This window comes from Myodes glareolus, chromosome 17 (genome assembly GCF_982192425.1).
Source record: "Myodes glareolus chromosome 17, mMyoGla1.1, whole genome shotgun sequence".
In the NCBI taxonomy this organism is placed as follows: domain Eukaryota; kingdom Metazoa; phylum Chordata; class Mammalia; order Rodentia; family Cricetidae; genus Myodes; species Myodes glareolus.
The window spans coordinates 48,106,776-48,129,854 of record NC_142042.1 but is presented as its reverse complement, the minus strand read 5'-3'; the positions used below and the strand labels follow the sequence as shown (position 1 = coordinate 48,129,854).

The window sequence follows — 23,079 nt, the reverse complement described above, 5'->3', positions numbered from 1 at the left end:
AGATTCTAGAAAATTATGGTTTTTAGGTTTTTTTTATTTATTTATTATGTATACAATATTCTGTCTGTGTATATGTCTGCAGGCCAGAAGAGGGCACCAAACCTCATTACAGATGGTTGTGAGCCACCATGTGGTTGCTGGGAATTGAACTCAGGACCTTTGGAAGAGCAGGCAATGCTCTTAACCACTGAGCCATCTCTCCAGCCCCCTTTAGGTTTATTTTTAAAATAATAATTGATGCCTTTTAAAACATGTGCTTTCCATAGTGCACACGTGGAGAGCAGAGGATGATTTATAACAATGGATTTTATCTTTCCACCGTGTTGGGGTTTGGGGCTCAGACTTAGGTCTTCAGGTGTGTTAGCAAGCACCATTACCTGTGGAGCCATCTCGATGGCCCAATTTGATCATTTGTAAAACAAAATGGCTAGAGTGTTGCTCTAGCTCAGTGATAGAATGTGTGCCTGGTACTGGGAAGTGGTGGCACACGCCTTTAGTCCTAGCACTCCTAGGCAGAGGCAGGAGGATTTCTGTGAGTTCGAGGACAGACCGGTCTACAAAGCAAGGTTCAGGACAGTTAGGGCTACACAGAGAAACCTTGTCTCAAAAAACACAAACAAACAAGCAAACAAAAAAAGATTGTGTACCGGGCATATGCAGAGTCCTGGGTTTAGTCTGCAGTCCTGCAGGAATCAAACTTTGCCTGTTGTGTTTCGGACGCTGAGGTTTCTTCAAGATAGTATCTTTTCATGTTCCTCCTTATCTACCCTCCTGAGTCAGAATTTGCAGATGTATGCTACTGTGGATGAGATCATTCAATTTTTTAATCATTTTAATGTTTCCTCTTTCTTAGGTTTCGTTATATTATCCTCAAGCAGAAGTTTCTAGAAGCTTTGTGTGTTAACAATGCAATGTCTGCAGAAGATGAGCCCCAGCATGTAAGATTTTTATTCCTGAAGGTTTGCGCCCTAGTCTTGCTTTCAGTTATTTTATTCACTAAGCCAGAAGATTATTATCATGAGTTTTCAAAGTTTTATGAGCTGTGATGAAGCAAGATCTATAGTTTTGCAATTGTGGTCCTATTAATCTATAGTCCTTTTAAACTTGCTCCATGATTTAAACCAAGGTGCTGTAGGACCACTTTGAGAGTATATTTGTCTCCTTTCAGGCAGGTTAGACCAGATTTGTGTATGTATGGGTGTGAGGTGTACCCATGTGTGTACACACGGAGGCAGAGTGCTCCCAAGGGTGTCCTCAGTTACCCTCTGCTGGGGAAGGGTTATAGAGCCACCTCTCTGTGCACTCTCTCCTTTAAAGAGAAGGGCTCTGAGATTGGTTCCCAACATCTACGTGATGGCTCGTGGCCATCTGCAACTCCAGTTCCAGGGGATTCAACATTCTCTTCTGGCCTCCCAGGGCACTGAGCACACATGTGGTACACATACATGCATTCAGGCAAAACACTCATGCACCTAAAAGAAAGAAAAAAGACAGGTTCCCATGTAGCCCAGGTTGTCTTTGAGAAAGCTTATAGAAGAGAAAGACCTTAAACTTCTGTAAGATCCTCCTGTCTAATATACAACAAGCCAACAGCCAACGTCAAACTAAATGGAGAGAAACTCACAGCGATCCCACTAACAGGAACAAGACAAGGTTCCTGTTCCACTCTCTCCATATCTATTCAATCTAGTTCTTGAGGTCCTAGCTAGAGCAATAAGACACCAAAAGGAGATCAAGGGGGATACAAATCAGAAAAGAAGAAGTCAAACTCTCACTGTTTGCTGATGATATGATAGTTTACATAAGCAACCTCAAAAATTCTACCAAGGAGCTTCTACCACTCATAAACACTTTCAGTAATGTAGCAGAATACAAGATTAACTCAAAAAAAGAAATCAGCCTTCCTATACACAGGTGATAAATGGGCTGAGAAACAAACATCATCCTTCACAATAGCCACAAATAGCATAAAATATCTCAGAATAACTCTAACCAAACAAGTGTAAGACTTGTATGACAAGAACTTTTAATCTTTGAAGAAAGAAATTGAAGAAGACACCAGAAAGTGGAAAGATCTCACATGATCTTGGGTAGTTAGAATTAACATAGTAAAAATGGCAATCTTAAAAAAAAAACAACCTATATATTCAATGCAATGCCCATCAAAATTGCAGCAAAATTCTTCACAGACCTCGAAAGACTCAACTTCATATGGAAAAGCAAAAAACCCAGGGTAACCAAAACAATCCTGTACAATAAAAGAACTTCTGGAGGCATCACAATCCCTGACTTCAAACTCTAGCTACAGTACTGAAAGCAGCCTGGTATTGGCATAAGAACAGACAGGAGGACCAATGGAACCGAATAAAAGATCCGGATATCAATCTACACATCTTCAAACACCTGATTTTTGACAAAGAAGCAAAAAATATCAAATGGAAAAAAGAAAGCATATTTAACAAATGGTGCTGGCATAACTAGATATCAACATGTAGAAGAATGAAAATAGACCCATATCTATCACCATGCACAAACTCAAGTCCAAATGGATCAAAGACTTCAACATAAAGCCAGCTACACTGAACCTTATAGAAGGTGGGAAGTACACTTGAACACATTGGCACAGGAGACTACTTCCTAAATATAACCCCAGTAGCACAGACACTGAGAGAAAGTATTAATAAATGGGGCCTCCAGAAACTGAAAAGCTTCTGTAAAGCAAAGGACACGGTCAACAAGACAAAACAACAGCCTACAGAATGGGAAAAGATCTTCACCAACCCCACATCAGACAGAGGTCTGATCTCCAAAATATACAAAGAACTCAAGAAATTGGTCATCAAAAGACAAATAATCCAATTAAAAAATGGAGTACAGACCTAAACAGAGAATTCTCTACAGAAGAATCTAAAATGGTTGAAAGACACTTAAGGACATGTTCAGCATCCTTAGTCATCAGAGAAATGCAAATCAAAACAACTCTGAGATTCCATCTTACACCTGAAAGAATGGCCAAGATTAAAAACACTGAGAACTTATGTTGAAGAGACTGTGGGTTAAACGGAACACTCCTGCACTGCTAGTGGGAATGCAAGCTGGTACAGCCCCTTTGGATGTCAGTGTGGCGATTTCTCAGAAAATTAGGAAACAACCTTCCTCAAGACCCAGCAGTACTACTTTTGGGTATATATCTAAAGGATGCTCAACCATGCCACAAAGACATGTGCTCAGCTATGTTTATTTATAGCAGCATTGTTTGTTATAGCCAGAACTTGGAAACAACCTAAATGCCTCTCGACCAAAGAATGGATAAGGAAAATGTGGTACATTTACACAATGGAGTACTACACAGCAGAAAAAAATAATGACATCTTGAAATTTGCAGGCAAATGGATGAAATTAGAAAACATCATTTTGAGTGAGGTAATCCAGACCCAGAAAGACAATTATCATGTGTACTCACTCATAGGTGGTTTTTAAACAGAAAGCAAAGAAAACCAGCCTACAAATCACAATCCCAGAGAACTTAGACAACAGTGCGGACACTAAGAGAGACTTAAATAGATCTAATCTACATAGGAAGTGGAAAAAGACAAGATCTGAATAAATTGGGAGCATGGGGACCTTGGGAGAGCAACCCTTTCCCAAGGGAAGGGGAGAGATAGGGAGGGGAGAAGAGAAAAATGTAGAGCTCAATAAAAATCAATAAAAAAAAAGATCCCTCCTGCCTCTGCCCCTGATGCTTCTCATTTTTATGTATAGGATTAATTAAATCTTGGCTAAATATTTTATATTGCAGGATGTAGCACATCTTCAACATTTTCAGAGTTCATCAGTTTTTTAAAATCTTTGTTATTTATTTTATTGGGGGCATCATACACTCCATGGTGAAAGTATGTGGAGGTTGGACAGCTTGCAGGACTCTTTTTCTACCATCTGGGTTCCAGGGATCAAACTGAGGTTGTTTATTTGTTTGTTTGAGACAGAGTCTCACTTTGTAGCTCTGGCTGGCTTGCAGCTCACTATATAAACTAGGCTGTCCTCGAACTCCAGAAATCTGCTTGCCTCTGCCTCCCTAGTGGACATGACTTTAATCCCATGCTCTGCCCCGAGCTGACTTTCAACTGATGATCAGTCTCCTAAATGCCGAGTTTATGGGCAGCAACTTCATGCCCTGGCTTCCAGGTTTTTTTTTTTTTTTTAATGAAATGCTTGGTTTTATGACTTAAGTTCAATACTATATAATATATTTGGATTAAAAAGTTAATTAAAAGTTAAATTTAAAAAGTTTGTTATTTTAGTACAGGGATTAAACCCAGTGTCTCACGTGTCTCAGGCAAGCACTGTACCAACTGAACTGTATCTCAAACCCTAGGAAGTTTCATCTGTTTATTTTTGAGTGAATCGTATGTGTGCATGCATGCGTGTATGTATGTGCACACATGTGCATATCAGAGCATTGTTGTAAGCATGGGATGTCTGAGAAATATTTTGTGTCTTTCCTCTTCTTCTGCTGTAGGTTCTATGGATTTAACATAGGCTATTAGACTTGTGTGGAAAGTGCTTTTCTCCCCTGAGCCATTTTGTCAGCCAGAAAGTTACTTTAAAGAATTATTTTTATTTATGTGTAGATACATTTATCTGTGTGTGGTTATGTGCATATGTATGCAGATAGCTGTGAAGGCCAGAAATGAGTATTGGATTCCTTAGAGATGGAGTTGTAAGTGGTTGTGAACTGCTAGACATGGATTCTCGGGTCAAAACTCAGATCCTGTGAAGAGCAATACACACTTTTAACCACTAAGCCATCTCTCCAGCCTCTCTCTCTCTCTCTCTCTCTCTCTCTCTCTCTCTCTCTCTCTCTCTGTGTGTGTGTGTGTGTGTGTGTGTGTGCATGCACGCGCTTGCATATAGACACCTGATCAATCCACATGTGTGGATATCAGAAGATAATTTTAATCAGTTCTTTCCTTTCAGTGTGTGGATCTGGGGATTAAACTGAAAGTTGTCAATCTTGACAGCAATCCCTTTCTTTACCCACTGAGCCATCTTGCTGGCCTAGTTCTGAACTCAGGTCCTTATGCCTGTGTAGCAAGTGCTTTATCCCTGAGCTATACCTACAACAAATTATGGGGAAAACAGGTGCTCAGATCGTAGCTTAACCGAAAGGATATTACAGTGGGAATTTTTGCCAGATAATGATGTTCACAAGTAGGAAAAAACATTGGAACAAGTTAAAAAACCTCAACTTATTATTTTAAGTTTGTCACTAACCAGTTGATTAAATCTGTATCCTAATTTCTCCCATATGTAAGATAGGCCAGAGTAGTTCAATTCTATCAGGTGTGTTTAACCTTTTGACATTGGGACATGATGTTATCATCTACAATGTTTACACTCAAGAACTGCGCAGTTTACTTGAAATTTTAAAAAAGCCCTCAGTGTTTTAAGTCAGTTTATATTTAGTTGTTACTGGTTTTTGTTTTTATTTTTTAGAGACAGAGTTTCTCTGTGTAACAGCCCTGACTGTTCTGGAAGTCACTTTGTAGACCAGACTGGCCTGAACTCACAAGAAATCTGCCTGCCTCTGCCTCCTGAGTGCTAGGATTAAAGGCAAGTTTACATTTTTGAGTTAGGCCGTATTCGTAGCTAACCTGGGTCACACACTTCCCCAAAGCCCACAAGCTGGACATTCCCACAAGTACTGAGTGTGCGCTTTGTTGTCAGTGTCTCATCTCAGCTTCTTTTGTTCTGTTTCTGATGTCTTTGTAGTAATCAACTGTAAATGTTTCCTTTTGTGAATTTTGCTTTCTGTCCTCATAATAATTTATTCTAAGACATGTTGATACTGAGAAAATGGCTTTTGCATTTGGGACAAACCAAACCAATTTGTCAAACAAACTATTGACATTGTTTGGTTTTTACTTTTAGCTGAGCTGACGTTGTTTGGTTTTTACTTTTAGCTGAGCGTGGTGGCTTTCAACAATGATCACAGTGTTCATAAGACTGAGACAGGAGACGCTTGAGTTCAAGGCCAGCCCGAGTTATGTGGAGGCCCTGTATCTAACCATAGGAACAAAATGAAAGTAAATTAAACAACAGTTGGAAATTAGAATTTTAAATCTGAATTGATTTTAGAATATTAATTTTGTAGGTAAAATTTTAATTTAGTAATTAATCAAATTCTTCATTTTTTAAGTTGTGAAACATCATCAATTAAAATTTTTTACATGTTCTACAAATTGTATCTATGTTCTCTGGCACAAAAATTTATCTTTTATGCTCTCAGCTTTCACATTTCATTTAAGGTGATCAGTTGCCTTTTATCTCTTTTTAAGTCAGCCTTTGTATTTTTTAGTTGGAATTTACCATGCAAGAAGCTGTCCAGTGTCTGCATGCGCTAGAGGAGTACTGCCCTTCTAAAGATGATTACAGCAAGCTCTGTCTGCTCCTCACTCTGCCTCGCCTGACCAATCACGCTGAATTTAAGGACTGGAATCCCAGCACTGCACGAGTTCATTGCTTTGAAGAGGTCTGTGTCATGGTCGCAGAGTTCATCCCTGCTGACAGGAAGCTAAGCGAGGCTGGTTTTAAAGCCAGTAACAATCGCTTATTCCAGCTCGTAATGAAGGGCTTACTTTATGAATGCTGTGTAGAGTTTTGTCAGAGTAAAGCAACGGGTGAAGAAATTACAGAAAGTGAAGTACTTCTTGGCATTGACCTCTTATGTGGCAACGGTTGTGATGATTTAGATCTGAGTTTATTATCTTGGCTTCAGAATCTCCCTTCTTCAGTCTTTTCTTGTGCATTTGAACAGAAAATGCTTAATATTCATGTTGACAAACTCCTGAAACCTACGAAAGCTGCGTATGCTGATCTCTTGACTCCTCTTATCAGCAAACTTTCTCCCTACCCGTCATCACCAATGAGAAGACCTCAGTCAGCTGATGCCTATATGACTCGCTCCCTGAACCCTGCCCTAGATGGCCTTACATGTGGATTAACCAGTCACGATAAGAGAATCTCAGACCTTGGGAACAAAACTTCTCCAATGTCACACTCTTTTGCTAACTTCCATTATCCAGGAGTACAGAACCTTAGCAGAAGCCTCATGCTTGAGAATACAGAATGCCACAGTATCTATGAAGAGTCTCCTGAACGGTAGGTGTTTGCTCATCAAAACTAGGAAATCGCCAGTTCTGAGTAGTCTGTAGTGTGTATGCAAATGTTATTGGTGTTCAGCACTTTATAGTTTTAAGAATTTTAAGTTTACATTTAAAGTTAACTTATAAAGTAGTGGGTTTCATGGTAGCACACATATTTATATATACATACTATTATTACTTTGTTCTGATTTGTCTCCTTCTCTGTGCCCTCATCTCCTGCCCACTTCTGACTGGCTCCTCCTCTTCCCTCAGATAGACCCCTGTACTTTTTTGTGCACATGTGTTCCATTTCTCTCTCTTTTCTCCCTTTCCTTAAGATACCTTCCTTCCCTGTCTAGTTGCATGGCCTAAACATACATCATATTCATAAATATAATTGTAAATATAGGTCCTTCATATGATAGGAAATGAGGTATTTGTCTTTCTGGTCTGGTTTATTTCATCTAATACAATCATTTCCTGTGTATCCATTTTCATACAGAGGTCATTATTTCATTTTTCTTTATGATGGGTTAAAATCTCATTGTGAACTCCAACCTGCCAGGCAAGATGTGCTCATTGGTGCACTAATGGCAAGACTGTTTTGGGGACAACCAATTGCTTTCTGACTAGATTATAGACCCTTTATATTGGAGGGAATACATGCCTGGTACTAAGACTATGACTGGGAAGGTTCTAGGCCCTAGAGGAGAGTATATTACAGGTGTTTTGTTAAATGGACATCCAGGGAAAATGCCCTCTACATATTTATATTTACACTCATAGAAGAGTGCTGCTCTTAGCATGGTTCAGGAAAGCTTTTTTTTTTTTTTTTTTTTTTTAAGCAGAGGATGACAGTTATATAGCCAAAGTACTGAGAATAAATGGTTGTTGAGTGCTTAGTTCTAAAGGAAACATCTATACCTCCTTCAGGGCCCAGGAAACATCAGCAAAGGTGTGTGGGGGGATGAGTTATTAAGTTAAGGGTGGAGAGGAGCATCTTGAAACACTGTTCTGGAAGTGGCATGACCATGCCAGTCACCAGCTCATAGCAGTTGTGACTTCCTGCACAAAAAGAGACCTGGGATTAGGAGGGGGACTGGTTGAGGAGAAGCAAGTCAGCAGGAGAGGGAAAGGAATAAGAGGTAATTGGGGCTGAAATGATCACTGCATTCTATATAACATTATCAGAAATAAAAATTATCAAAATTGTATTATATAATGTAAAGGAATAAATAAAATGGCCATAAAACATCCCACTATGTGTGTGCTGCATGTTTTCTTCATCCACTTGTTTGCTGGTAGTCACCCAGGTCTGTTCATTTCCTCACTGTTGTGAATTGTACAGTTGTGTAGAAACATGGCTGGCTGTGTAGGTATCTCTGTGATGTGTGGACTAGGGACTTTTGGTATAGCCTCGTGAGAGTAGTATGACTGGGTTACCTGGTAGTTATTGTTCTAGTTTTTTGAGAAAACTCCATTTTGATTCCCGTAGTGGCCACACAAGTTCATATTCTCACCAACAATGAATTGTGGGCTCTTCCTTCCCCACTTCCATGTCAGCTTTAGTCATTATTTGTTTTCTTGATGATAGCTGTTCTAACTGGAGATGAGGTGGAATCTCAAACAGTTTTAATTTGCATTTCCCTGATGATTAAGGACATTGAACACTTTGTCTAATATTTATTGACTATTTGAATGTCTTGTTTTAAGAATTATCTGTTCAGTTATTAGCTAATTTATTGATTTGATGAGACTTCTTTAGTATTTAATTTTTGCAGCACCTTCTATATTCTAGATATTATTCCCTTTGATTTATAGTTAGAATAACTTTCTACCAATCTCTATGCTCTGCAGAAGCCATTTAATTTCATGTAACCTCCTTTTTCTAGTTCTTGGTATGATTTTCTGTGTGGTTAGAGTCCTTTCAAAAGTCTTTGCTCCTGTATATATCATGTTATGTTTTTTGCCTATTTGTTTTCCTTTAAATGTTTCAAATAGTATATAAGGGCTTTGATCCACTTTGATTTGGTCTTTGTGCAGTATGAGACGTGGATTTAGTTGTAACATGAAGGGCCAGCTTGTTGGGGTTTCTGTCCCACCCAGTACCCCATAACCGGCAAGCCCCAAAGAAAATCACACACAGGACTCCATAAGATTATAAACTGATTGGCCCATTAGCTCAGGTTTCTTGTTAACTCTTATAGCTTATATTAACCCATTATTCTGATCTGTGTTAGCCATATGGCTTGGTACCTTTTTCAGCTGTCATCTCACATGTTGCTTCTTCGGTGGCCTGGGCAGGAATAGCGGAGGGAGCTTCCTGCTTCCCAGAATTCTCTTGTTCTCATTGCATCACCTCCACTTCCTGTCTGGTTTTCCCACCTATACTTCCTGCCTGGCCAATCAGCATTTATTTAAAATATGATTGATATATTACAGACAATTCTCCTGCACCATTTAGTTACACTCATCTACATGTGGAAATCCAGTTTCCTCAATGCCATTGATACAGAGGATGTCTTTTCTCCAACATAATGTTGGCACCTTTGCCAGAAATTAGGTAGCTGTAGCTATGTGGGTTTATTTCTGGGTCTTCTGTTCTGTTTTCTGTGTCTAGTTTCATGCTGATAGCCTGCTTTTGTTGTTGTTGTTTTGTTTTCTTTTGTTTTCTTTTCGAGACATGGTTTCCCTGTAGTTTTTGGAACTAGCTCTTGTAGACCAGGTTGGCCTCGAACTCGCGGAGATCCTCCTGCCTCTGCCTCTCGAGTGCTGGGATTAAAGGCGTGCGCCACCACCGCCTGGCAGCATGCTTTTTTTTTTTTAAATCATAGTTCTCTGTGTGGGGGCACTTACTTAATCATGATTGTTAGTAATTTATAGAAGTATGGTAATGAATATACTTATACATGCACACTTAGTAGTTGGAAGGACAAGCTCCTAGGCAGAGGTTGCCTTTGTGACAATGACTATCTAATGTTGCCTTCCTGATCCCTATAACTGTGTTTCAATATATCCTTATGTATGTTGCCTAGAGAGATCAGTACTGTGTAATTCAACTTCTGTAGTTGTTTCCATGGTGTTTTGTAGCATCAGGTAAATCTGTGTATGTGTCTGATATTCAACATCTTCAGATGACGTTTTTCTCCTCTTCTTTTCTTCCTTCCCTCCTTCCCTCCCTCCCTCCCTCTTTCTTTTGTTTTCTTTTTTCTTTCTCTTTCTTTTTATTTTGAAACAAGGTTATGTAGCTTTGGCTGGCCTGGAACTAACTCACTATGTAGAGCAGGCTATCTTCACACTCATGGAGACCAAGCCTCTGCCTCTTAAGTGCTGGGATTAGAGGTGTGCATCACCACACCTGGGTCACTGTTAACGTTATTTGAGATTTATGAAAAACAGTGATTATCTATCTATCTATCTATCTATCTATCTATCTATCTATCTATCTATCTATCTATTTTTGGTTTTTTGAGACAGGGTTTCTCTGTAGCATTGGAGCCTGTCCTGGAACTAGCTCTTGTAGAAAAGGATGGCCTCAAACTCACAGAGATTGCCTGCCTCCTGAGTGCTGAGATTAAAGGCGTGAGTCACCACCACCCCACACAGTTAGTGTTTTAAAAGAATATTAGGAACAATCTGACATAAAATTCTCAAATTATTTCAGTAAAAAAGATACTAAAAATGTGGAAAGATAGGCTAGGTATGATGGTACGCACCTGGAATCCCAGCACTTGGGAGGCAGAGGCAGGTAAATCTCTGAGTTTGAGGCCAGCCTAATCTACACAGCAGGTTTCAGGATGCACAGGGCTATGCAGAGAAACCCTGTCCCAAAAAATATAAATAAAAAATAAAAGAGTCTTAAGTAATTTTTTAAAGAAGTGAAAAGATCTGTTTTGCTTTTATGTTCAGTGTAAATAAGCCAAAAAGAAGTCTCTTACTAAAATCAAAAGTCTTACAACTCTAAAGAAACATATGAGAGGGAAAACAAATATTTGAGCAACAAAACCACAGTTCATATTTCATAAAGAGAATATAGGTATGAAAGCCTCCAGCCTGTCTAGTTTGTAGATATATCTGGACCACAAAGAATAAAAATGAATTTCCCGAAAACACATACTACTGATAATAGGTTAGAGACTCTGCTTCCGGAGTAAACGTTTGTTCTATCTGGGCATGACAGTACATGCCTGCAGCAGTGGTGTGGGGAACTGAGGATCATGGCAGTACATGCCTGCAGCAGTGGTGTGGGGAGCTGAGGATCATGGCAGTACATGCCTGCAGCAGTGGTGTGGGGAACTGAGGATCATGGCAGTACACGCCTGCAGCTGTGGTGTGGGGAGCTGAGGATCATGGCAGTACATGCCTGCAGCAGTGGTGTGGGGAGCTGAGGATCATGGCAGTACATGCCTGCAGCAGTGGTGTGGGGAGCTGAGGATCATGGCAGTACATGCCTGCAGCAGTGGTGTGGGGAGCTGAGGATCTCTTGAGCTTAGAAGTTTGAGATCACACAGCAAGGCCCTGTCTCAGAAACAAACACATCCTCTCTAAGCATGTTCTATATTTTGAAAACATTTTATATAGTTAAGAAAGATACCTATTTTGTATAATTAATAAACAATAAATCCTTAATACTCTTTTTAATGCAAGAAAAATTCCTCTAAAATGCATTTTAACCCCATCTCTGCTTTTTCTATTTTTTTGGAAGAAGCGATACACCCGTTGAGGCCCAGCAGCCTGTCAATAGTGAACCCACGTGCCAGGGTTCAGGTTTTGAAAAAGAGCCTGCAAATGGAGCACAAAATTCAGTACCAGCTAAACAAGAAAAAAACGAGGTAATATTTCCTGAGTGTAATGTGCCTCAAAGTTGTTCTCTTTGTTAAAGCTAATAGAACTTCTTATATAAAATGTAAAAGACTTATATTTTAGATATTCTGATTATTGGCTCATTTTTTGGTTTCTCTCCAAAGAATTTATAGTATGTTTAATTGCCATTATGTATTTTATAAGTAGAGGAATTTATTAAAAATCTAAAATGTCACATATTTCATGACCCAAATAATTGAATTTACAGTAAATTTTCATTTAAAAGACATATATTCTTTATTTTATTTGTATTTAATGAACAATAAAAATGTATAATAGTGATACTTTTATCTAAATCTAAGATTCCATCTTTTATGTGTTTCTGACAGAAAATTGTACTATGACGTAGAACAGAGATTTATGTACGGTTCCACTTACAAGAGGCGTTAAGTTTTTCTTTTTTTTAATATTTTTTATGGTTTATTTAACTTTTATTTTATGTGCATTGGTGTGAAGTGTCAGATCCCCTGGAACTGAATCTTCAGACAGTTGTGAGCTGCCATGTGAGTGCTGGGAATTGAACCCGGATCCTCTGGAAGAGCAGTCAGTCTTTTAACCACTGAGTCATCTCTCCAGCCCCTAAGCTTCTCTTTTAAAAAAATTTAATTATTGGATTGGTGTATGTGTGTGTGTATGTGTGTATGTCAGAGGAGGCTCTTGTGGGAGTTAGTTCTCCCAACACTTGGGTTGTCAGACTTGGACAGTGGGCATCTTTACCCGTTTGCCTATCTCTCTAGCCCCTGCACTTTAGAAGAATGAATGGGAAGTATTGAGCTTGCTGAACTTAAAACTGGTTTTTACTCGTTAAAGAACATTTGGAACCTAGTTTTTAGGCAAATACATGTTTCTATTTATAGAAATCTATTACATGCTTTTTTTTGATTTTTCAGTTTTTCGAGACAGGGTTTCTCTATGTAACAGTCTTGGCTGTCCTGAAACTCTCTTTGTAGAGTAGGCTGGCCTTGAACTCACAGAGATCTACCTGCCTCTGTTTCCCAAGTGCTGGGATTAAAGGCATGTGCCACCTCCGTCTGGCTAAGGTTAATATTTACTGAGTAGTAATATAGTTTTTCAAGGCATTTAATTTAAGTAATACCAAATTTATCAGTATCTACATGTGTATTCTCTGACTGTGTACCTGTTATAACCATCAGTTGCATGTCAACTTTGGACTAGTCAGGAACATACAGTAACCAGTTTTTTCTTTTTCAGTTGATGTTAGAGAGTAAAGGAACTGATAATCTGTGACTGTTAGTTTTCAAAGAGCAGTGTAATTTTTAAATTGTTTTAGTTGTAACTTTATTCAGCATTTATAGATGATATTGTAAAAACATAATTCAGTAATGGTCTGTTGTATGTATTGTTTTTCTAATATTTTTAAGCTTCGAGATTCCACTGAACAATTTCAAGAGTATTACAGGCAAAGACTGCGCTATCAGCAGCACTTAGAGCAGAAGGAGCAGCAGAGGCAGATATACCAGCAGATGTTACTTGAAGGAGGTGTGAACCAAGAGGACGGCCCTGACCAGCAGCAGAATCTCACAGAACAATTCCTTAACAGGTCTGTTGATCCTCACTGTAAACACAAGATTCGTGTGGAACAGTTTACAGCAGGCAGTACCTGCTGGGGCTGGAGGGAAGGCACATGCTGCTGCTTACAGAAGACCAGGTCCAGTTCCAGCACCCACATGGTGGCTCAGAAGGCTCCCCACCAGCGTTAACTCCCTTCTGACCTATTTGGGCACCAAATACACATGTGGCATACATACATACATGCAGGCAAACCCATAAAATAAATCTTTAAAAAGCTTGCAGTAACTGCTACTTTCTATGTAGTTTGAAATTTTCAAGATTTTAAAAATGTTTTATGTAATGTAGAATTACATAATGTCTTTCAGTTACAAAATCCAAATTTGTCTTTCTTCCCCAAGTAACTACAGTTGCAGTGTGGTGGTTCAGCCCATGGGCTAGGTGGATCCCATTTTACCCAAGGTAGATTAGGATATAGACGTTACTTTGTTTCTTTTCTATTGTTTTTAAATGTTGATATTTTATTCGGTGTTTTGTCTCTATGTATGTCTGTGTACCATGCATGTGCCTGGTGTTCACAGAGGCCAGAAGTCATCAGATCCCCTGGACCCACCTTGTGGGTGCTGGGAATTGAACCCAGCCCTCTGGAAAAGCAGCAGTGATCTTAACTGCTGAGCCGTTTCTCCAGCCCATACTTAGTTTCTGTCTGCTCATCCATTTTCCCTGGGTACCATGAAAGTAAATGAATTCATCTGGTTATGTGTTGTGAGCACTCTACTTTGGTTGTCATTTTATAGTTATTAGTTTTAAACCTTCAGATTCAGCCAGTCAAAGTGACATGTTTTTAATAGCTGTAGCTATTTGAGAGGCCAAGGTAGGATACTCACTTGAGCCTAGGACTTAAGGTTGGAACAGCCTGGCCAATAAAATGAGACTATCTTTAAAAAAAGAAAAAGAGGGGCTGGAGAGATGGCTCAGTGGTTAAGAGCATTGCCTGCTCTTCCAGAGGTCCTGAGTTCAATTCCCAGCAACCACATGGTGGCTCACAACCATCTGTAATGAGGTCTGGTGCCCTCTTCTGGCCTGCAGACATACACACAGACAGAATATTGTATACATAATAAATAAATAAATAAATAAATAAAAAATAAAAAAAGAAAAAAAAAGAAAAAGAAAAAGAGAAAAAACAAGACAACTTGTAGATTCCAATCAATATTACTTTCTTTTTAAAGTAAATTATCTTCTTTTTTTGTTTGTTTTTGTTTTTGTTTTTGTTTTTCAAATTACGATTTCTCTGTGTAGCTCTGGCTATCCTGGAACTCACTCTGTATAGCAGACTGGCCTTGAACTCAGAGATCCTCCTGCCTATGCCTCCTGAGTGCTGGGATTAAAGGTGTCCCCACCTTTACCTGACATTGGACTATCTTTTTTAGTGTCTTGGTTATGTCTTAAATTGATGGAGATTATATTTAAAATAAAATTTCCCCTAGATTATATATGTGCATGTGTTTGTCTTTTCAAGCTTTTAGTCTTATATAAGGGATGTTTTAAACTATACTTTTATTTTAAACTATTTGTGTTGTTATTTTTTGTAGGTCTATTCAAAAGCTTGGTGAATTAAATATTGGAATGGATAATCTTGGTAATGAGGTACCAGTGCCCAACCAGCAGTGTACTGGGAGCAAAAGCAGCGAATCCAATAGTTCTTCTGTGACTAGTTTTAGTACGCCACCCCAGGATTCCAGTCAGAGGTTGATCCACGATACTTCACATATTCACACGAGCACTCCTCGTAATCCTGGATCAACCAATCACATCCCCTTTCTTGAAGAGTCACCCTGTGGAAGTCAGAAGTAAGTGCTTGAGTGTAAAGTCTGAAATGATACCTTCTTACTGTGGTGATAGAAACATAAGCTTGGCCTTCTCCTTAGAGCTAAGAACTCACTAGCTCCCGATTTCTCTCTGATCTGCTGCCATTTATCTGTTTTAATCTCTCTATATTCTCCTTTCCTGTCTGTTTTCCTTCTGTTTCCTTGCCAGTAGCAAGACAGTTCCGTGGTTTTTTGTTTTTTGTTTTTTTTTTATAAACCATCTTATTGAGAGAGTCTGTAGTTTTAGGCTTTATCTTGATTTTTTCCCCCTTGTTTTTTGACATTTTTCAACAGATAAGCTCATAGACCTTTAGCTACAAGAGGGTGTTTTTACAAAATGTTAGAGTGATTCTAGAAGGACAATTTTGGCAACTGTGAAAAAAATTATAGCAGCTAAAGACTTTGCATATGTTTTCACCAGTCAGAACATTTTTATCTTTCTATCACTAGTGAACAAGTGTTAATTAATGCAGTGAGAATAGTCAAGGGGCATTTTCTTGCATTACCGTAAAACACTTCTCAAGTAGGTTAATTTAAAAATGTATAACTTCTTTGACACTTATGTACTTGTAGGAATTAGCCTTGTAGGAATTGTCATATTTTACTTTTGTGACTGGGCTACTGGTTTCCAGGCTGTTACACAAATGTTCTTGAGTAGAGATAGGAATTAAAGTTGTGCTTTATTCAGAGGGCCTGAGGTCTGAGAAGACAGCAAGTTAACACCCTGAGCTCTACATATATCATTGCACACACCATAAGTGAATGTAAGAAACAAAACTATTTCATTAGGGTAAAAAACACCCAATAATTTGTCTCTTTTCCCTCTGGGTAATAGCTCCAGCATTATATCATTCTTGCTTTACGCCATTATTTAAAAAAAAAAAATAAACAAAAACCAGACCTAGAGAATCCTAGGACTTTCCGAATCCTTATCTTCCTGGGTTGTTCTTTTCATTTTCCCTGAGTTGGATCCTCTGTAGCTTTCATGTAGTTCTTTGAAAAAGGATATATGTTAGAAGTAAAATTTCTCTGACCTTGCATATCTGTTCATGTTACTATATTTCCCAGTGTTGGTGTAGAATTTGGGATGATAACTATTCTTCTTCTTCCTCTTCCACCTCCTCCTCCTCTTCCTTCTTTCTTTCTTCTTTCAAGACATGGTTTCTCTGTGTGACAGCTTTGGCTCTCTTGGAACTTACTCTATAGACCAGGCTGACCTCAAAACAGCTCTGCCTGCCTTTGCCTCCTGAGTGCTGGGATTAAAGGCATGCGTCATCACTGCCCGGAGGTAACCATTTTTCAGTGTTCAGAGCTCTGTAATGTGACCTTTCAGTTTCAGTGCTCTTATGAAGAATTCTGATGTCCTTTTGATTCTTGATCCTTTGTGTAAGGCCTGTTGCTTTTTCCACTCTGAAATTTTTAGGTCCCTTTTTCCCCCGTGTTCTGTAGTTTTGTTCTGTTGAATTCCCCCATGGGTCTTTTAAAACTAGAAACTTAAGATTTAGGAAGTTAGAAAAAGTGCTCAGTAATGTCCTCATCTCTATTTTCTATTGATTTTTCCCCCTGATGTAATGTTTGGATTAAGAGTTCTCATTCTCTAAAAATTTACTTTAAAAAAGTACTGCATTTTTTTCTGAGATGAAATCCTCTTGTCTGTAAAGAGTGTAATTATGTTTTTAGTATTGGGACTTTGTTCTTTGAAGCTTTTCTCTTTGCTCACTAGCTTTAGTCCCTTACTTCTTTGAGGATTTGGAAGCCTCTGAGTGTAATTCCTGAGGGTTTCTTTAAGCTTATTAGACAACAACTGTGTGTGTTGGTGGTTCACGTGTCTTTGGCTTACAAAACAAGGAGTAATTGGAAATACTCTTCTAGGAAGAGATAGCTATCAGTTTTGGTTATTTTTTGTTGTCTTATATTTTTTATCCAAGGTCAGATAATTTTCCTAAAGAGCAGTTTCCAGGCTTCTGCTTGGGGTAGACTTTAGCATTGAGAAGGACCATGGGGCAAGCAGAGAGAGGCTCTCGGCCCTTCACTGTACAGGGTGGGAGCATGACCTTCTTCCAGCAGGGCATCTCACCTCACTCCACAGCTCTCCCTGGTGTCAGCCCAGCCACCAGGGTCTCCATACAGTAGCTTTGAACAGAGCCACTGAAGATTGCTTGCTAAACAGTAAAATAAAGATAAAAGGTTAAATTAACTTAGTTTCTGTTTTGATTTTTAGAGTAAACTTTATTTGAAATTCTGTTCCCACAGCTCATCAGAACATTCTGTCATTAAGCCATCTCTTGGAGATTCTTCAGGGAATCTATCAAGATCAAAAGGGGACGAGGTAATGTTTTGGAGAAGTTTCTTTCTGTGTGTATTGCAAAGATTTTTTTCCCTGAGGCAGAGTCTTGTGTGTAGCTCTAACTGACCTGGAAATTGCTGTGTAGGCCAGGCTAGCCTCAAGCCCACAGAAATCTGCCTACCTCTGCCTGCCGTGTGCGAGGATTAAAGATGTGCGCCATCTTGCCCTGCTGCAAAAGATTTTTAATTCAAAGAAAAGCTATAGAAATGATCATTATTAATCTCAAAGTAGTGAGATAGATCTCACTGCACTAAATGGAGAGTTTGCCTTAGGAAAAACATGTGGGATGGCTGGCTCAGTGAGGAATGGTGCTTATCACCCAGCCTGAAGAGCTGAGTTCAGTCCACAGGACCCACATGGTGGGAACAGAGAACTGACTCCCGGAAGTTGTCTTCTGGCCTCCGCATGCTTATGTGCACCCACATACACAGTTAACTTAAAAATGAAAACACATTTGTAAGTATTCATATTAATGGCCTAGTGGTGACCTTGAATTTTCTCACTGAGACTGCTACTCTTTGAATTTTATGGTGGCTTTGTTTACATATTATTGGTGTTTCTCTTAGGCCTTTCATCTCAATGTGTTTTGTGTTTTGGAATCAGGTATCCTTTTCTTACTATTCTTTTTCTAGCTCAGAAATTAGCCTCATAAATTAAGATATTTTCCAGATGCCTATAGGGCAAACAGGAAACAAATGAAGAGTGATCACCATTTTCCTAAGTGCCCAGGAATATTTGCTCATTGTACAAAGAAATGCACGATGCCAGTGTTTCCAGTTTCTTTGATCCCAAGAAAAGCTAGCATTTGTTTTTATATGAAGTCTCCTATTAAGCATATTGCTGCATTTAAAAAAAACGTAAAACTTATTGTGGTACAAATAAAATCAACTAACATTATTTCTGCTATAAAGAAATTCTTAATGTTTAGAAGGGTGTTAACCAACCATCCTCCATTTTCTCCTATCTCCTGCATACTACTCATTGACACGTCCATTTCCTGAACATGGACTAAAGTCCGTATGAATAACAGAATTCAGTTAGATAAGAAAAATGTGTGTGGTGTTAGTTTTGTCTTTGCTTCCCTAAGGAGGGTGCATTGTTTGAATGCACGAAAGCTTGGGTAGCAAGAGGGAAAGTCCCTTCACTGCTCACTGTGATTCTTCTTAACTGTGACCAGAGCTGAAGCGATTTGCGTTTTTGTGTCCTTGTCATTGCCATTTCTCAAAGACAAGATTACGTTCAGGCCGTTGGCTTTGCCATCTGGAGATCCACGCTCCTGGTAGTGCTGTTTCAAAGGACAAAACAGCAGGAGCTATGGACATTTTTGTCTAGGAGGCTTCAGCTCTCCTCTCTGGGAGAGTGCTGTGGATAGACTGACACTTTAAATAAACACAAATCTCAAATATTTTGATTAAAATCATTTTTGTAGTTTTAAAAGGACATTCTACAGTTTTAGTTTGAAATGCTGAAATATTAATTGCCAGTAGTGAGTTGTCTTTTTTTAACTATAAGTGGGTTAAATTAATAATAGCCTTTTATATTTCTTTTTTTCTTCCTGAGAGAGTAATCTGATTGTGTTGCCTCTCCGGTCTAGAGCTACTTCTCAGTTTCTCAACTAGCAGCTCATGAATTTCCTATTAGAACACAAATGGCACTGTTGTTTTCCTAGAACTGCATATGTGAGTTTCGCCCTTGACAGTTAAAGAGAGCTTAATATGGGACTATATATTCTAATGTTAGAATTTGTTTGCCTGAGGAGGTCAGAAGAGGACATCAGTTCCCCCTGAACTGGAGGTATACATGGTGCTGAACTACTGCCTTGTGGGTACTCGGAACTGAACCTGGGTCCTCTGTAAGAGCAACAAGTGCTCTTAACTGCTGAGCTGTCTCTTCAGACCCTGTATTTTGTCCTAGTCTGACCTTTGTTTAGTAATATCTGTCACCTAAAAGATTACTGGTAGTTACTATGAAATGATCAAACTGGAATAATATGGTTGAAATGAATTAGAGTGGATGAAGGTGACTCAGATTTGTTTTTCCATATATTGACTTTTATATCCATTCTTTCCATAGGATGACAAATCAAAAAAGCAGTTTGTTTGTATTAATACTCTAGAAGACACACAAGCCGTGAGAGCAGTGGCTTTTCATCCAAGTGGTAGTTTATATGCTGTTGGCTCAAACTCAAAAACCCTGAGAGTGTGTGCCTATCCTGAAAAAATTGACCCAAGGTAAGAATTGCATTGTTCCACTTGCCTCCATTTTCAGTTAGCTATATTGGTTGCTGAAATATTAATTGCTGGAGATGATAGTGAGTTGTCTGTTTTTAACTATAAGTGGGTTAAATTTATAATAGCCTTTTATATCTCTTTTTCTTCCTGAGAGAGGAATCTGATTGTGTTGCCTCTCCGGTCTAGGGCTGCTCCTCCCCAGTTTCTCTGTATTTTCTTTCTTTCTTTTCTTTTTTTCTTCCTCCCCCCGCTTTTGGATTTTTGAGACAGGATTTCTTTGTGTAATAGCTCTGACTGACCTGGAACTTGCTTTGTAGACTGGGCTGGCCTTGAACTCACAGAGATCCACCTGCCTCTGCCTCCTGAGTGCTGGGATTAAAGACGTGCGCCACCGCCTCTCAGCTGGTTGCTTTTTCATATTTGTCATTTATTAATGTTTCTGTTCTCCCTTTTCTTCTGTTAAAGATTTATTAATCAGTGCCTTCATTATTAACTTATCACCTATCATATTTTTGATTATGACATTTTGAATTAGTCTTTCTTATTTCTATGACATCTTTTTTATCTTCAGGGTTCTTATAGTCTATTTAATTATGCAAAACAAAAATTAGGTAGGTTATGGCTCATTACAGACTGAAAAACTAGACTTTTTATTCCCTATTGAAGCAGCATTTCACTTGTAGCCTAGGTTGGCCTTGAACCCCAGATCCTTCTGCCTCTTTCTCCTTTGCCACCATTCCCTGTATTACTTTTCCTATAGTTTCAGAGGAGTTTAGGTTAAACTATAGCAATTGCTGATATTTGGCCATTTAAAACCTCCAAGAAGTAAGATTTCATTTGGTTAACATAACAATAATTTTTATCCTCTTGTTCTAGCAAATTATAGGATTTGAAAACCAGGTATATATTCTAAAAGATTTGTCATGAAAATGCTAATATCCATTATTTATAGCTTTGTAGTGGTTTATTTGCCTATGTTGTACAAGGCACTGGACTGAGTTCAGTCCCCAACTTTGGAGAAAATTAGTTTTTGTTTTAGATGTAACTTCACAGGAATCTAGATTAGAACTTTTTTGTCAGTTTTTTTGTTTTGTTTTTGTTTTTGTTAAATTAAGTCTGCTATGAGTAAACTAACATTATAGGCCTAGGAGGTGGCTCAGCAGTTAAGAGCACTGGCTTCTGTTTCAGAGGACCTGGGTTGAGTACCAGGTTCCATGTTGACTCATAACCATCTGTAACTCCAGGAGAACCAATATGCTGGGACATAAGACACAGACATAAGGCATAAACATACATGCAGTCAAAACATTCATACACATAAAATAAAAAACAAGCATTATAAAGATTATGAGATAATTTGGTAATTTTTTCTGGTGATGGAAATAAAGTTGTATTAATACTCTAGAAGACACACAAGCTTTTAGAACAGTGACTTTTTATCCAAGTGGTAGTTTATATACTATTGGTACTGAATCTATATATCTGAATAATAATTTTGACTTTTCCCCTATGGAATCATTTAAAGACATAGATAGGAGGTGTAAAGATAGTTCAGTGGTTGAGAGCACTTGATGCTCTTTCAGAGAACCAGCATTCAGTTCCTGGCTCTCATCAGGTGATTCACAACCGTCTGTTAACTTCAATCTCAGGGGGTCTGATACCCTGTTCTTTTTTGCCTCCAAGGGCACCTGAGTTCACATAGGCAAACATACGTGCAGACACACACTTGTAGACATAAATTAATAAAAAAAAGATTAGGGAAAGGAATCATAGAGCCCCTGTTAGTTCACAGTGTTAAAATATTTTGTTGCTCATTGTATGAGTAAATAGAGTGGATTTTGTATGTTTGTAAGTGCAGCACATGGTGCAGTGCCTACAGGGGCCCGAAAGGGTGTCAGATCCTGGAACTGGAGTCACAAGCAGTTGTGAGCAGTCACGTGTGTACTGGCAGCTGAACCCAGGTCCTCCACAAGAACAGCAAATACTCATAACCACTGAACTGTCTCTCCAGCTCTGCATTACTAAGTAGAAATACTTGAAAAGGAGAAAGCAAAATGTTAGGTCAGGGAGTGGATAGCAGTAGTTATGGTGGCCCAGCCCAGACTTGTCTGTAGAGTTGATACGATGGTTTGTCCCTGTTCCGCTCTGAGCAGCCCTTCTGACCTGTATTTTCTTTCCCCTGCAGCTGTTCTCTGACTTTTACTTTGTTGGGGAAAAAAATCTTCCTATCTTTTAGAACTCAAAACTTTATTCTATCCCATAATGACTTACATGTAGTGGTCATGACATTATCTACGCTAACTAGATTTTTAAACTCTGGAAAGAGATCTTGTCTTTTTTATTTTTATCCATTTTCACCTTTTCTTAAATTGAGCCACATTGTTTATTACTTTTAATAAATATTGTATGTTCCTAGTTTGTATTAGCTTTCTTTTGTTTATTTTTTCTTGGAAAAACTTCATGAAAAATGAATAAATGGAGATTAAAAAACCATATATCCTATTTATTATGTGATCTGAAATGAGAGATTTGTATAATAGTTATAATTTTACTATTTTGGTTTAAAATATGGTTTATATTATTTTCTTTTATGATTTTAGAAATCTGATAATCTACTGTAAGTTGGATGTGGTGATTTAACATCAGCATTCTTGAGTCTGAGACAGGAGGATTATTGAGTTGGAAATCCAACCTCTCCCCAAATAAAACTTTGCTGCTGGATAGTCTTCTCTTCCTTCCCTTATAATAGAGAATTTCATGTTAACTAGTTTTAAAAATCCAGAAGTTTAAATATCTTTATGTACTTTCTCTCTTCAGTGCACATGACATGCCTAAGCAGCCAGTGGTGCGATTTAAGAGAAACAAACATCATAAAGGATCCATTTACTGTGTGGCTTGGAGTCCTTGTGGACAGTTATTAGCAACTGGATCAAATGACAAATACGTAAAAGTGCTGCCCTTCAATGCCGAGACTTGTAATGCAACAGGTAGGGCCCGAGTGTGCAGCTGTGCGCTTGCCCTGCCGTGTCTTCCTGTTGTTACTAGTGAAATCTCAGAACATCATCTTGAGGAATTCATTTTTGTGTTCTGAT

At 38.6% G+C, this 23,079-nt stretch overlaps 1 protein-coding gene across 5 annotated transcripts in view; it reads left to right on the top strand.

Annotated features, from left to right (window-relative positions):
* Wdr47 (WD repeat domain 47) overlaps positions 1–23,079 on the top strand; it is a 49,705-nt gene that overhangs the window by 16,237 nt on the left and 10,389 nt on the right. For 2 of the 5 annotated variants that reach the window (XM_048443523.3, XM_048443521.3), the window contains exons 3-10: positions 854–938; positions 6,359–7,161; positions 11,851–11,977; positions 13,391–13,569; positions 15,134–15,391; positions 17,663–17,738; positions 19,830–19,987; positions 22,805–22,974. In XM_048443523.3, coding sequence (XP_048299480.1) covers positions 854–938; positions 6,359–7,161; positions 11,851–11,977; positions 13,391–13,569; positions 15,134–15,391; positions 17,663–17,738; positions 19,830–19,987; positions 22,805–22,974 — 1,856 coding nt within the window. Of the gene's footprint in view, positions 1–853; positions 960–6,358; positions 7,162–11,850; positions 11,978–13,390; positions 13,570–15,133; positions 15,392–17,662; positions 17,739–19,829; positions 19,988–22,804; positions 22,975–23,079 lie in introns of all 5 variants that reach the window. The other 3 variants (XM_048443519.3, XM_048443522.3, XM_085677817.2) reach the window with 3 other exon arrangements.